Below are 16,849 nucleotides of genomic sequence, written 5' to 3' on the forward strand. Positions count from 1 at the left end.
CCCCAGTATGGGCACACACACAAATAACCAAGGAGGAGAGGGGAGGGAAGAAAAAGGAAAGAAGATACCAGACTCTATTCCAGGCAAGAAGTTAGATGTCTTTAGAAGATGTGGTAATAGACATATTGTTCCTACATATGTGTGCAATTTCTTCCCAGGGAATAGCTGGTGTGTTAAGCGAACCTGATATGGTAAGTACTGAAATAAGTCCCCCACGCATACAGAGTGTCTAGTACTGTTAGAACAATGCTTGGACAGTTAACATAACAGAGCATCAGAGCTTGCTTCTCTCCAGAAGAGCTCACTTGCTCCAAAGGTTCAAGGAATTAAGTAGCTAGAGCACCATTTCTTAGAAACACACCTAGCTCCTGCTTGGAAACTCAAATAATAATAATCTGGGTGTCTTGTCATCTTCTTCTCTCTGTCCCTAAGGCTGTCCTATTTGGGGTCTGGGTTTTAACAGTTTGTCTATTTTTCCTGTCTCTTTCCAGCGCTGTTTATACCGACACTGGTTTGAGAGCCAATGTTCCATGGGTTTTAGCTCACATTCCAAGTTCAGTAGATGGGCTGTGTTTCACTGAGTGTTGGGGATGACTGGGAAGTTGAATTTAAGTTCAGTGTAGTGGGGAAAGTTGTATGGAAGAAGGTGGAGGGTTTGGAGAGGTGCCATGGACAGGCCAAGTATTTCCCTTCCCTGTTCTTGAGCACAATAAGAGTTGATGAAGATGTTTTAATTTCCTTTCCATTCAGAGCCTGACACTATTGGCTTCTAGATCGTGGATTCAGCTGGTTGAATGTAGTATCTTTGTGCATAAGGAGAAGAAAGTGGAATGCATTAACAGTGTTCATTTTCTCCCATCTGTAGATGTTTGATATTTGACACTAGACCAGACCTCCTGATCACAGACAGGGCAGGAACAAGAGACTATTTTAAAAGCCTCTCCAGAGTAAATATTTTCTGGTGGTTATTTCAGAGGCAACTTAAGCTTTTGAAACTCAAGCTACAACCGGATACCCTTAACTTAGTGCACATAAGTTGATGCCCAAATTGCCAACCTGGAATCTTGGATTTGCATCTTGGGAGCCAGTATGTACTGAGGAAGGGCCAATGACTTTGAACTGCTCTTGAGTGTACTTCAGAAATGGCGATCAGTTGCACAACTGCACATAGCAGCCTTCACCCAAGGCAAATCCATCCATTCATTCCATTAGAGGTGTTGTTTTGTGGTGGACAAACTGAGGCATGTTGTATGGATTTTCCTATCCATACTGGAATGTGTGAGCTCTGGAAGGGTCTTGGCCCATAAGCTTCCAGGCCCAGGCTATGAGGAATATTTACATAGACACCACAGGTATGCTTCTGAGCAAGAACCCCCAAGCCTTCGGCCTCAGGGACTTCCATATTTGGGAAGAGACTGATTCAAGCCAGCCAGCAACCAGTTATCTAATATTAGCAAGAAATGTAGTTAGGAAAACAAATATCGTAAACAGATTATCTTTCCCTTGGGTGGCCAGGGAGGCTACTTTGAGGACTGGCATTCATGACTCCACCAGAATGTGACAATGAGATGGAGTTGTGTGGTAGCCTTCTTGGGGAAGCCCCTGCTGAGTTAGAAGAACTGCAGAAACTCCACTGGGGGTGGACAGGAGAAAGGCTGGTATCACTGGAGAGGAGAGAAGGCCCGGGGAGCTGCCCGTCAACTCTCAACTCACCAACTTTGCTGTTGGTGACTTCTTTAAACCTTGAAAACATTGGTTGTACCACCTGGAGATGCTTTTAAATAAGCTGTTGCACTGGGTTGGCTGGCAGGTCCACCCCTGCTCTGTGGGTTGGTGTGGGATTCACAGGGACCAGTGATCCTAGGCACATTAGCCAGTCCGCAGCAGATAGACTCCCTAAGCCATCTTTGTATTCTCATGCTGAGTGTAGCACAGGCCTTGTGCAGCCTCAGCTACTCACTCCTGGGTCCTCAAACACTTCAGAAGCAGCATGTCTAGAACAGAAAACAAGCTGGGCTTCACTTGTTCATGCCTGTCATCCTGGCTACTCAGGAGGCTGAGATCTGAGCATCATATTTCATAGTCAACCTGGATCAGGAAAGTTTCTGAGACTCTTATTTCCAATTAACTACCTGAAACCAGAAGTGGAGCTGTGATTCAAAGTGGGTAGAGCAATAGCCTTGAGTAGGAAAGCTCTGGGACAGCTCCCAGGCTCTGAGTTCCAGCCCAAATGACTAACAAAAAAGTATAATAATTGAAACAATAACAGAAAACACCCTCCTTGTAATCCTGTATCTGTAGCTGGGTTCTCTCATCTCAAGTTTGGCTTGTGTCCAGTCTCAGGCCCTAACCTGGGAACTGGAGCATCGGCCCCTCCCCTTGGTGTCTTTGTGGATGCCTCTGATATGGCCTTCCCCCTAGCTCTGACCTCTGGCAAACTCCAGTAAGCTTCCTCTGAATTCTTTGGGGCTACACCCCTTTCTGCATCATATTCTGATCTAACTATGGCCTCTCAAAGGCAGGACGCCAGTCATAAAGTCATACACACTCAGTCACCATACAGAGTAAGGCTCCATCAGTGTGGAAAAGCAAATGAGTAGCTTAGCAGGTCTACTATGTGTGCTGTGATTTTAGCTACTTGGCTCATCATCATCTGATAAACATCTACTAAAGACTCATACTGAACATTGGTAACTGTTTTCTTCTTGATAGTCTTTTGAGTTTTTTCAAATTCCTTGCCAGAATTTCTGGGATATTTTGTGATGAAATGTATATAACATGAACTAGATCCTTCTGGACATCACAACTCCCCACCTCCTCAACTTCTTCATCCCAACTGAGATTGCCTCTCCATTCAACATTTAACTCCTTAGTTCCCCTTGGTTCCTCCTGCTCTCTATCAACTTGACCACTCTGTGATATCCTATAAATGGAATTACTCGGTGTTTATTTTTTGATCTCTGGCATATTTCAGTTATTACGTGACTTCAAAGTGTACCTCTATCAGAATTTCCTTTATTTGTTTATGTTTGTGTGCTGGAGGTGGTAGTACTAGGGTTTGAACTCAGTGCCTTGAACTTGCTAGGCAGGCACTCAAACCACTGAGCCATAGTGCCAGCCCCATTTTTCACTGGTTGTTTTTTAGTTAAGTTCTCATTTCTTGTTTAGATGCATACCTGGGTTTCCATTGCCTATTTTTAGGCTTTCCCCCATAGCTCGGATGACAGACATATACCATTGTGCCCAGCTATTGATTGGAAAGGCATCTCATGAACTTTTCTTCCAAGGTTGACCTAGAAATCATAGTTCTTTTAGTCTTAGACTCTCAAGTAACTAGGATTTACAGGCATGCGCCACCAGTGCTTGGCTCTCAAATTATTTTAAGATTGAATAATACATGCCATCATATCTATAGATACATGGATATATACCTACCACATTTTGTTCATCCAGTCATCTGGTAATGGGCATTTGGGTTGTTTCTACCATTTGATTATTATAAATAACCTTATTATGGTCATTGGTGTACAAATATCTTAAGTGCTTGATTTCCAGTGTTGGGAGAATAACCTGAAAGTGGAATAGCTTAGTTATCTAGTGGAATTTTAGCATTTAGATACATTTATAATATGTTTTGAATGGCAAATGACTACCTTCAGGTGAGAGGTGACAGAAAGGAAGGCTGAAATTTCACACTGTTGTTCTTGTGACTTATGTGATAAAGCTCAGTGACATGAGATGATTTGTTTCAAGTGTGGTTTTAATTTTCTCTTTCAGCATCAAGCTTCTAGCTGTGCAAGAACTACTTGACAAAGAGGCCCTGGAAAAGGTAAATATGGCGCTTTCCTGCCCTGCATTCACAACAGAGCAAGGTGCTACACAAGGCAAACTCCTGCTCCCCACTGCCAGAGACAACACTTACTAAAAGTGATCCATTAGGGCATCTAGAAAGTGAACTACACAGAATTTTAGTCAGAATTCCCTCTATCACTGTGATTCCATGCCCACAAACTATATTGCTTGGCTTTTCTAGGTCTGTGGCAGTGGCTTAACCTGCAGCAACATGGGCCACACTCTAAACAAATCTACTTCAGAATATCATGAGTTGGGCACTGGTGCCCCACACCTGTAATCCTAGCTACTCAGAAGGCTGAGCTCTGAGGATTGAGGTTCAAAGCCAGCCTAGGAAGATAAGTTTGTGAAGTTCTTATCTCCAATTAGCCACTGAAAAGGCAGAAGTGAGGGTGTGACTCAAGTGGTAAAGTGCTAGCCTTGAGTGAAAAAAAGTAAGAGGGAGCTCAAGGTCCTGAGTTTCAAGCCCCAGTTTTGGCATAAGGAAAAAAACAAAGTATCATGAACTAGAGGCCTCCCTGGAGTTCCAGGCTCTGAGTTTCCCCTTCCTTCCCTTCTGTCTGATATCTGTAATTATCTGTGAGTATGCTGGTGGAATGAAGCCTTGGCACCTGTGGTAACTTGTCCAAGGCAAATGACCCAGCAAGTTGAAAGGGTGATAGTTTGAATCCCATAGTTTCATTTCTAAACTAGTGCTTTTCTGCTTACTAGGCAAGCTTTTGAGTTGGTGCCCATTTTTTTAGGCTTCTTTGGAGCCCCTAACCTGAAGCTCCACTGTGCCGTGAAAGACACACCCAGTGGGTCTCTCTACATTTTGTATTGAAGTCAGGCCTCAACTTGGGGATCCTTTGCTGGTTGTAGTTCCAGATTCTGTGTGTGAGGCGGGGTGGGCTCAGGAAAGCAGCCTGGGCAGGTGCTAAGGAGGCCAGGTCCATATGCACCACCCTGCAGGTCTCCCAACTCATGCCCAACCTGGGGTAGCTGGTGGCACTTCCTGTGGATGTACTTGTGAGTAGTCATCAGAATCTCTAATGCTGACATGGAAGTTAGTGGAGAAAGAGTTAAACACCTGGACTTTGTTATTCTGGGAATTTTCAATGTTTGAATCATTAGTTGGTTTTTTAGCATGAAATAAGTACAATTTTAAAAGAAGCACTGAGCAGTGATAGGAAGTAGGGGGGGATGAGCTTGGCTTTAGATTCAGCAGCTCCTCAGCTTCTTCTCTATCCTGGGCAGAGCAAGGACAGCATGTTGCCTGAGCTCAGAGAGGCAAGACAGGAGCCAAGGGTCGATGTAGCACAAGGACTTCCAAATGCCAAAGCACTCTACTTGTATTAATTCTTAATTACATATATTAATTCTTAATACACATTGAGCCATTAATACACACTCACTCTGGCTATAAAAGCTATCCATGGGCCAAATGACCACCATGGATGCAGATGGGAGATTAGACCAGAGGTATTATATCAACATTAACTTTTCCTGAAGTCGATAATTTGCTCGCAATTGTGGAAGAGAATGAGCCTGTCTTTAGGAACTGGACACCTGTCTATTTAGGAATAAAGAGACGTGAAGTGTTATAACTTGTTCTCAAATGATTCAGAAGAGAATATGAACAACAGGGTACTGTGGCTCACACCTGTAATCCTAGCTATTCAGGAGGTAGAGATTGGGAGAATGGAGTTCAAAGCCAGCTTGGGGAGAAAGTTCAGAAGATGCCCATCTTAACAACAACAACAAAAAATAGGGGATGAAGGTACAAACCCAGCTACGCAAGAAGCATAGATGAGAGATTATCATCCAGGCCAGCCTGTGCCAAAATTGGATACCCTATCTTAAAACAAACACCAGAGCATACAGGGCTGGAGGTATGTCTCAAGTGGTAGAGCATCTGCTTAGAAAGTGCAAAGCCTTGAGTTCTGAAGGTTCACAGACGTAAGAGCATTAGAGAATGATAAATCAAAATAATGAAATGGAGCAAAATGCAAACTATTAGGGCATAGGAGTTCTTTTTTTTGTATATTCCTATGACTTACCGTTCTTAAAAGTTGCGGCCCCATCCCCAACAGATTTTCTTTGTAGTATTTACTACAGTTATTTGTTTTATTCTTCAATGAAAAGAAAAGTCAGAGGAAGCTGGCAGGCATAAAGCTCCTATGCTAAGTATATGAATGGAATTAAAGTACACTTACCCAAAATACCAGTTAGGGAGCCGGAGTACAGCTCAAGTGATAGAGCACCCCCTTAGCATGCGTAATGCCCTGAGCTCAACCCTCTAGTTCTGCCAAAACTTAAAAAATAAACAAAGCACTGGGTGATGTGTTTGGTGCAGTGCTGCTCTCTGATCTGGCTATGAGAGGACACAGAGCGGCTGGTTCATGGACTGGCGGGATAGGTCAGAGCAGGGAAAGATTTGAACTGAGAGGAAGAGATATTGCTTCTGGCACAGCAGTGTTCAGGAATGGCCGGTGTCCTCCTGGCCTCTCAGCCTCCTTAAAGAGCTCCATCCTTTGTGTCCTTCCAGCCCTTCTGCCCATCCACCCCCATGACTTTTCTTCCTCAAAGCCCTGCTGTGCTTGAATGCCTCTGCCCATGACAGTGTGGATGGCAGGAGTCACTTTGTCCCCCTACCTGGATTGCCTGACCGAGGATCCCGGGCCCACAGGCATCCGACTAATGACGAGGTAGCTGAGGCCAGGATTAGCCATGTACCATCTTCTGGGGAAGTCAGTCATCGTGCATCTGCCTCAGGCCAACCATGGAGCTTTGGCTCAAACCCATTAGTTTGAACTTCCTTATGAGACTGTTTAGGTTCTAAACTGCCTGGACTAGTTACCAAGAAGTTCTGGGGAACCCAGTGTGGGTAAAAGGTCTCAAACCCCAGCCAGCCAGTTCAAAGTGGAGGGATTTGGATGAAAAAAGAAATGAGCGGTGTTTTGAGGTATCACAGAAAATAAGACACCAAAGTAGGTTTAATCAAGTCCACTAAAAACACTTAGAAAGACGAGAGAAGTAGAGGGAAGTTAAAGAAAGAATAATATAAAGGTGGGAATTTGATCCAAGTGCATTATATGCGTGTATATAAATATCACAGTGAAACCCTTTTGTACAATTAACTTATGCCAATAAAGACTTCCCATGCATTTTCTTGCTGCGATGAGGCATTGTAGTGACAGCCTTATTGTGACCTTGAAATGAACAGGCTCTAGCCTGAATGGTTCTTTGCCTGACCTTGGGGAGAAGTCCCAGGCTTGCTCCCTTGTTCCCCAGAGAACCCTGAGCCTGGTTCTCTTCCAACCTCCTCTCTGGCTGGGGGACCCAGACAAGGATGCTCCTGAAAGCCCTGGTCCTCTTCTGCTGCTGGTCTTCCCTCCCATTCAGACTCCCATCTGCTTTCCTCATGGCTGGTCCCTGACACCTTTGTGAAGAGGGACAGCTTGTCTTTTTTGTACTCTTGTCGTCTAGTACTCTCTCCACTTCCTTACTCAGTGGTCCTTATTGGGTTTGGGGGCTGTTCTGATTCATCTGCCATTCATCACCATCAAAATGGGCCTTCTTAGGAGAGGTGAGTGGAGAGGCACCCAGTGACCCTGGTGCGTGGGCCCATGGTGTTCCAGTTTCTGTCTCTGCTTGTCTCAGTCTGGCAGAGGAGTAGGTGGCTGGCATGGGGACACTGGGCAGAGCAGGCCTCTGAATTTCTTCTGGGAATTAAGAATGCATGGCATCCTATTGTTTGGTTCCCTTCAGTAGAGGAATGGATCAAGAGAATGTGATAGATCTATATCTATCTATATCTATATCTATATAATGGAATTCTGTGCTTCCATCAGAAAGAATGACACCACCCCATTTGTAAGGAAATGCAAAGACTTGGAAAGACTCATATTAAGTAAAGTAAGCCAGACCCAAAGAAACATATGTCCCATGGTTTCCCTTATTTCAATAATTAATATGTCTCCGATAATCTTAGCAGATGAGCAGAATAGCTCAATAGCTACATACATATGACTATATAAGATGATGCTAAGGGAAATGAACTCCAAGACATGGAAACAAGACATTTTTCTTTGCTGTTTTTGTTTTTAATGTGCTATATGATTTCTTGTTTCTTTTGTGTGTTCTTCACCCTATGGTATAATCTTCTTTTGTATTTAACTGTATTTGACTTTGGTACCCTGGTAATGTGTGTGTGTGTGTGTGTGTGTTTATCTGAATTAAGGAAGGGAAGGGGAGCAACAGAATGATGAGACAAAAGACAAGGTGGGGAAACAATGCAACAGTGATAGTCACAAGACCATATGTTAGCCGGGTACAAGTAGCTCATGCCTGTAACCCTAACTACTCAGGAGGCTGAGATCTGAGGATTGCGGTTCAAAGCCAGCCCAGGCAGGAAAGTTCATGAGACTCTTATCTCTAATAAACCACAAGAAGACTGGAAGTGGAGCTTAAGAGCTGAGGGACAGAGCCCAGGCCTAGAGTTCAAGCCCCATGACCTAAATAACAAAAAACAAAACAAAAAAAACCCCACCAAGACAATATGTTGGAAATGATCTATACAACTTGGTGGGGGGTCATGTTGGGGGGAATAGGAGAAAAATGAGGGAAGGGGTAACAAGTTTGACAAGAAATGTACTCATTACTTTATTTATGTTCCTGTAACCCCTATGTACATTACCTTGACACTTAACAAAAGAATGTACAGCTTCACTTTCCAGACCAGACTCAGAGGTTTGTCAATTGTTGAAAAAAACAGTTATAAACTGTATACCTAACAACCTAAATTTCCCTATCAATTCCTTATTTCCAAAGATCCAGGAGCAGAGGCTGTGATATGCATACATATAAGGACATTTGGCATTTCTCTGAAAAATGCTTTGGGGTTTCAATGAGCTTTTTTGGTCACATGTCCCCCAGGTCCCAAGAGTAAGGCCTTATTCTGAGAAGTTGTCATTGGCCTTGTGTGCTCTCTTCTTTGAGAGAGGGTCCTTTGAGTTTTTCTAGACTTTAGTCATGGGTACTTGTTCCCAGGCTTTCAAAACTAATGCCTTTAAACATGGCATTGCATGAAAGGAAATAAAAATATTGGTGCAGCTTGATTTAGAAAGATCAGTTTTCAATGACCCTTTCAAATGGCTTCCTGCAAAGCTGTGGACAATAGTTTGGCTGGTCCACTGTAGCTGGAGGTCACCCCCACCTTGGCAAGACTGGAGGGCAGACCAGCTGAGGCCAGGAGGAGCCTCTGGCAGCCCCCCATCTCCCAATCCACACTGCTGTCTGCCCTGCCCCCAGGCCAGATTGCAGCCATCTCTTGTCAAGAGATCTCATAATCATCTGCTAGAAATGTTCTATGAGGGCACAGGCTGGGTGAATCCAACTCTGCTGATCGCTAGCTGGGCCACTACTGGCCAGGATGTCTACCATCCTCAACATGCAATGGTACAGCACTTGCAACACTGGAACTTTTATTTTTAATGAGATCTCAGTAAAAAAAAAAAAAGTATGAAACGAAGTCAATTGTTATATATGTTAGGGTGACCGTACTTAGTGCTGTCAGCTGCTACTCTTGTTGTCATAGTAACCTTTGTCATCCTCATTGCCATTGGCTCCTCTCTTGAGAAGCCCAACTTGAAATTGATACTGCTTTTGGGAAACATTAAAGAAAAACCTCTCTGTCCTTCTTCTGCATGTGTTTGCCAGATTATGTCAGACAGGACATCAGCCCCTTCTCCCTGCTGCTGTGGGAGGTAGAGGTTTTACCTTGTCTTGGGATCCCAGCTTTGGAGTCCAGTCTCGTCTAGATTTGCTACTGGAGGAACTGATGTAGCTCTCCAAGGCCCCTCATAGCGCTTGGTGTGCCCGGTGAAGTAGGCATGGATCTCACCAGCAGGCCTGGGTAAGACCCTGGGACTTGACATCAGTCAGGGACCAGCCCAACGCTGGGAGCAAACAGCATTGGAATTAAAAGTTTATGCTTTCCCTGGAGTTTTCAGGAGACAAGCAGAAGTAGAAGTAACCCTTTCCAAATAGATGTGTATGCCTAAGCGAATGCTGAATGCTCATAATGATAACTGGTACAGAATTTGGAAAAGACACACACACATACATGAACCCTAGCCTGCTGTTTGATGCCTCAGGGCAGTTTGCATTGTGAGGATACAGTCTTAAAACCACTTCACATTTGGATGGTATGTATGGAAGCCCAACATGTCATAACCGAGCAAGACTTTAAAACCATGTGAGTCAGTTGTGTCATTTTTCAGACAAAACACTGAGGCCAAGGAACTCAAAGGGCAGGTATGTTGGTAAACCTGACATACCCAGAGGACTGAGCTCCATCTCTCAGCTCCCTTCAGCATGGCCCTGCCTCTTGTTCCAGGCCTTACTTAGCTGATCTGCAGCTTTAACCACTTGGCAGGGAAGAACTACCCTGCTGCTACACTGTTAATACATGGCAGCCGATCCAGAGGATCTGCTCTTGGTCGAGGTGATAGAGAATTAAACCCAGGTTTCAGTGGTCAGTATGTGTCTCCACGATGCCAAGGCATTTACCAAATGTGGGCTAGGGTGGGAGAGGAGGCAGTGGGATTGTCTAGTCCCAGATTCGGATACTGTTAGGTTAGCCTCTGAAAGTGAAGGGACACATGCTTGTGTGAGGCTGACTGGTGGCCACTGGTGGTCCCGGGAATTGATGGGAGACTTGCAGGAGGACAGAAAACAGATTGGACTCACCCTTCATTTGAATTCAGAATGGTGAAAAATCTGCTTCATGTGTCATAACTTATTAAAATAAATCCTCTGGAACAATAAACCCTGACATGTCCTTTAAAAATATCTACACGAGATTCTTCAGGGTGTGTTCATTTATTTTTCCCCTTGTGTTGTTCTTAATTTGAAGGTGATCTTGAGTGGTCAGTATTTATGTATCTGTACACATTGTTTTTGTCTTTTGGGTGGGCTGATCCAGATCACTGTCTCATCATGATCAAACTCATCACAGTCACTTGCCTGGCTTTATCTTTCCTGGCAGGAAGTGGGACACTTTTCCTTAAAAGGACTAGTAAGCCAAAAAGGAGGCCCACTGGGGAGCTCCAGCTGCTGCGTGGAGCCTGAATGACTTTAGCTAGAGCAGCTCTGGGACTATAGCTCAGCTTCCAGAATACACAATTTATCATGCACCTTGCTGCTGTAGAGCTCCTGAGTGAACTATAGGCCAGGCTTCACAGTTCACTTTAAGGGGGGAGGGGTTGAAGTGCTATATATCTCTATGTAGAGTGTTTGCTTGTCATGTGTGAGGTACTGGATTCAATCCCTTGTACCAGAAATAAAATGCATTTTCTCCCTTGACTTTTCTCTTCCCATGAAAGCTTTAAAGAAGTGATCAAATACTAGAACATACAAATAGGAGTTTAAAAAATTCTCCTTAGCTTTGTCAGCATCAAAGATAAGCAAATTAAACAAGGATGAGCCCCTTAAAATCTATTATATTAGCAAATTTTAATGCAGGACATGTAAAGTTGAAGTTGTACAAAGAACACTGTCCCCATCCATTGCCGAGATGGTCCTTTAATCTGCACTCTATTTCATTAGTCTTTGAGACTTTCCTACTCTTTTAACAAACTTCCCCCGCTGTGTCTTAAAGACACAGTTTCTGACTTGGCTGTTGTGAACTCTGCCGAGATTAACATGGGTGTACAGGTACCTTTGCTGAAGTCTTTTGGATAAACATTGCTGGATCATAGGATAGTTCTGACTTTCATAGTGGTTGCCCTAGTTTACATTCCCACCAAAGATGTAATAGGGTGCCTTCCCTTCCCCACCCCTTGCTCCCATTCCAACCAGCATTTGCTATTGTTTGTCTTCCTGATGATGGCCAATCTTACTGGAGTGAGATGGAATTTCAATGTGGTTTTGATTCACATTTCTTTTATGGGCACGGATGTTGAATGTTTCTTCTTGTATTGATTGGTCATATGTACTTCTTCCTCTGAAAAGTGTCTGTTTAAGTCCTTTGCCTATTTATTGTTTGGGTCATTGATTCTTTGGGGCTTTAGGTTTTTGAGCTTCTTGTATATTCTATTTAAGTGGGAACTATGAAATGAGACTTGGAGGAAGACAGACTGGGGGAGAATGTCCAATAGGTGACTTTGCTCAAGAAGCCCTGGACACTTCAATGGACACATTAGAGTGTAACTTCCTTGGACAACCTTTTAAAGTTCAAAAAAGATACAAATAAAATAGCTTAATTAGCATTATAAAAAGAAACATTTCATAAAATGGAAAACAATAAGCACATTATAATACGTTGGATAATTATGAGCAGTTGGAAGGCAGCTTAGTGTTTTGTGGGAAGTCAGTCATTTTTCAAGTCTGTGGTAGATCTCTGTGATGGCCTGGTATGTGGATGCCCAAAGCAATAAATCTTTTATCATCATAAAAATGTGATGTACTGATTACCAAAAGAGAGAATGATGAGTTAGTTGAATCTGTTGTGATTCCAGGCTAACTGGGGCAAAAAAAAAATCATGAAGCGCCATCTCAATGTCACCCCAGTGACAGCAGGAAGCATAATATAGAGGGTCACAGTCTAGGCTGGTAGGGACAAATCACGAGACCCTATTAAAAATCACCAAAAAAGACCAGAGTGTGGCTCCAGCACAAAGCTCTGATTTCATACCCAAGTATCATAAATATATATATATGTCTATATAATATAATATATACACATGTATATTATATTATTATACACACGTGTATATTATATTAATATACACACGTGTATATTATATTATATATGTATGTATTGGAGATTGAGTTTCAAGAAGTTTTCTGCTGGGCTGGCTTTCAACTGATCATACGATCCTCCTCAGTAGCTTGGATTAAAGGTAAGAGCCACCAGTGTCTGGCTAATCAGAAAACATGTTCTCTTCTTTCATTCACTCATTCATTTATTTTGTGCTGGTACTGGAGTTCAAACTCAGGGCCTGGACACTGTCCCTTAGCTTTTTACTCAAGGCTGACATTCTACCATTTGAGTCACAGTTCCACATTTTCGGTGGTTAATTAGAGATAAGTTTCATAGAATTTCCTTAGGATTAGCTTTGAACTACAACCCTCAGATCTCAGTCTCCTGAGTAGCTACTAGCACCTGAGTGAGCTACTGGCATCCAGTTGATATATATGTTGATATGAGTCATAGAAATGTTGGAAAAAACGGTGCCTTAGGTGCTTTATTGTCTTGGAAGAGGGCCTGCTCTAGGGTTTTTCCAACACTGAAAGGCCTTTGCTTGTCCTTGGATTTAACCTATGTACTTTTCCTTCCTACTCTGTTTCTTAACTCACTTTCCTTTTCAATAGAAAGAAAATGTGCCCAGTTCACCAAAATTCTCACATGGCCACCACCTCCTCCAGGCACTCAGATGGGCCATGGTGATTGGTTACATGCAATTTCCTGTGTTTCCTAGTCTACCCTCAAACACTTCTCCTATCAGGAAATGCTAACAATGAGTTGGTCCTGAAAGAACTTCAATTCACTTTTTTTTTTTTAAGAGAGTTCTGAGACTTTTTGTGAGTGATTTCACTCATTCATGTCTGGAGAACATGACTTTGTGTTCAACAACATTGAAGCTAGTCAGTCCTTTTAAAGGACACAAAGGGCAGGCAGGTGAAACTGAGTTTGCTGAGTTTCTAAACACATTTATGCAGGACGTTCTCAGCAGGTAAAATTATCCTGATTGAACCGATCATTATGGCTTGCTTTGCCAGAAATAATTCAGCAGAGCGTTCTGACAAATCGTTAACTATGCATTTAGAATGAGTAATTCCTCCAGCTGATTATATATATATATATTATTAACCTTCAGGAAGCACTGAAATGATGAGTTTGGGCCTTAACAGAATTCTAGACTCTTGGGAGAGCATACAGCTTGGCTTTGTCAGTTTTGATTCATCTGGGTAGAAATTCTGAAGCATTCACAGCTGGCCCCTTTGGCTGGACCCTAACTCTCATTCCAGGTCTCAGACTTGGTTTCCCTACCTCACTCCAAGCATGTAGTAGTGGCCCATTCCTGCCTGTGTCCTCAGCCAGTCCCATTGAACTCCTGTCAGTGAAATTCAGATTCACCTCAATATACAGCCTTAGTATTAATTAGATTAAAAGAATGGAGCCAGAGACCGAGGTTAATTTGGAGGTGGCTCTCTACACAAGTGGACTGTCAAAAGATGTCCCTAAGTGGCCGTGTAGAAGCACTGTTGAATCACCGAGCATCTTCCCTATGTCCTAGCTTGGGGATAAGAACTACCTGATTCCAGCATTTGTAATGCAAGGAGTTGGATCTGGAAGGGAAGGTGATGGGTTTTGCCATTTACCCTCAATGCCAAAATTGGCAGGGGTCTGGTCTAGCAGCAGAGTCTCCTCAGTGACAGAATGCAAGATAGCCCTTGTGTACGATAGTCCCTCCCTCTCTTGGCTGGAAGCCCTGATAAATGTTTCCTCTCCTTTCTTCCTTTGGTTTCTGCCCTTGTTATGCACTTAGTTTGTGCGCATGTATTTGGGAATTGAGGGGAAGATGTAACAAGGGCTTTTATACATCATGTCAGAGTGTGGCAGGGACATTTTGGTGCTTATTTAATAACAGCACTTAAGCAGTATTATTTATGAAAACAAATTTGTTTGTGTGTACATGGAATCAGGGAAAGGGAAGAAAGACCCTGTCTTTCTACAAGGATAAAGTTCACACCAATTAATTGGTATTTATCCTGTGGCTAGACAAGGAACTTTTACACAGTTGGAAAGCAGGAGAAAAACGAAAACATAGAATTATACTTTGGTCTCTCTAATTTCATTTTGTTTCAATTCTTTATTTATATTCTTACCAGTGTAATTTTTCTTCATGTTGGATCTAGTAAGTCCTTATTATATATATATATATATATGTATATATATATATATTATATATATATTATATTATATTATATATATATATTATATATATAATATAATAATATATATATATTATATATTATATATATATATTATATATATATTATATATATATATATTATATATATATATTATATAATATTATATTATATATATATATATATTTCCTTGGTGTCTATAAAGGCAGATGCCATATAAAAATATTACATACTGAAGGCCCCTATATTCAATGGCATAGTATTTGGGTATAATCTGCATACATCTTCCAAATACTTAAATCATGTCTAGGTTATTCATAATACCTGATAGAATTTAAGTGCTATATATGTAGTTGTTCTGTGTTGCTCATGGAGTCATGACAAGAAAGTCCAAATATTTTTAAATCTACAGTGGGTTGAATCCACAAAGGTAGATAAGGAATATAGGGTACAGAGAAGCAACAATTCAGAAGGAAATCATGTTGGCGTATGGAGGTCAGATAGTTATAGATTTAGGTCCCCACATGACACCTACCCTCTGGGTCATCTTGAACCTGTCACTTTACCCCTCCAGCCCTCTGTTCTTTATCTGCCCATCAAAGATGACTTGGCTCTTGGCACAAGTAAATGAGAGCTGCTGGGGTTCAGATTCAGTAATATGAAGTGGGCTCCATACCTCACAGGGCACCATCATGGCCTCCCCAATAAGGACGCTGCCCAGAACTCAATTTGACTGTTATAGCCCTTTTGTTCTTTTCCCCTCTCTTCTGCTTGCTTCTAATCACCTATTTCCTATAGGTTGGAAGAACCTAGAAAGGCCTATGAAACTAGGCTGTTCCCCTAATTTTAAGTAGTCTTAGCCTAAATGTCGAGGGGAAGGGAACTTGACTAAAAGATAGTGTGGGGATTTGGCTTTCCACTTTTCCATTAGCCCAGGAAATTGAGATCCAAGTCTCAGGACATTCTTCAAAAGGAGAAAGCTATTTATTTCATGAATCACCACCTCCATTTCTTGCTGCCATGAGGTGTCTGGGAGTGAAAAATTGCTACTCTCCATCCTTAAAGGCTTCCCACATAGAAAAGAACAATCAAATCCATGAGGGTACTTGAAATAAAATAGAAAATATGGAGACTTGAAAGAATAGGATTTGGCATGATGCAAATACAAATAAAATAAGTTATGAATCAGTAATACTTTCACCCACAGCTTTGAAGTCTTTATTTTTATGATTATTGCTGAGGAAAGCAGGCTGTGTAAGTACCATTTAGAATAGTGGAAAGCTGGCATTTTATAAGAAAAATGGCAGCCAGAGCAGTTTCCTCTGAGGGTTCACAAGTGCTAATTCTGTTCAATGTGACAGTCCTAAATAACTCTTGACTCTTCACAGAAACACATGTGGGTCGTTCTGGGAGCTTTGCAGTCTAGAATGAGTCAAAGAGTGAACTAGTCTTCAGCATAGACAGACTGAGAAAACCTGTCCCAGGGCTTTAAAGAAATAAAATGTGGGAACGGGGGATGAGCTAATATGAAAACCAGCTTTGGTGATTTTTTTTTTCTAGCTTGAAGCAGCTAAGTAATTCTTAGTTCTCCCTACCCATTGCCGTTCCCTCTCTTCCCATCTTTCTTTTCTTTGCCCTGATCCTTTAAAACCCTCATGTCCCCAGATGAGTGATTTATGACTGTGACAATGCCTGACATAAGCAACTTTAAGGGGGAATTACGGTTTTGGTTCCTGGCTTCAAAAGTTTCAGACCACAGTGATTCACTCTGTTGGGGAAGAACCTCATGGTGTGGCAGTTGTGGTAGATCTGCTCACTACATGGGGGACAGGAAGCAGACAGAAAGCTTGCCAGCACGAGCATGTTCTCTGGTTCTCTCTCCTTTGATTCCATGATCTCTGAGGCTATAGGATTGTGTACACACTTAGGGTGACTCCCTCACCCAACTTAGTTAATCCTGTCTGGAAACATCCTCATAAGGCCACTTGGATCTCCCAGGGATTTCTAAGCATATCTACTTAGATATCAGCCTAATCAGGTTCACAATCAAGATTAACCGCTGCCTGGTCTTATTAAT

At 42.3% G+C, this 16,849-nt stretch overlaps 1 protein-coding gene across 2 annotated transcripts in view; it reads left to right on the forward strand.

Moving 5' to 3' along the window:
* Eepd1 (endonuclease/exonuclease/phosphatase family domain containing 1) overlaps positions 1-16,849 on the forward strand; it is an 82,235-nt gene that overhangs the window by 42,041 nt on the left and 23,345 nt on the right. For both annotated transcript variants that reach the window (XM_013035135.1, XM_013035136.1), the window contains exon 3: positions 3,778-3,829. In XM_013035135.1, the coding sequence (XP_012890589.1) occupies positions 3,778-3,829 (52 nt within the window). The remainder of the gene's footprint in view (positions 1-3,777; positions 3,830-16,849) is intronic.

Source organism: Dipodomys ordii, unplaced genomic scaffold, assembly GCF_000151885.1.
Source record: "Dipodomys ordii isolate 6190 unplaced genomic scaffold, Dord_2.0 Scaffold205, whole genome shotgun sequence".
Taxonomy (NCBI): domain Eukaryota; kingdom Metazoa; phylum Chordata; class Mammalia; order Rodentia; family Heteromyidae; genus Dipodomys; species Dipodomys ordii.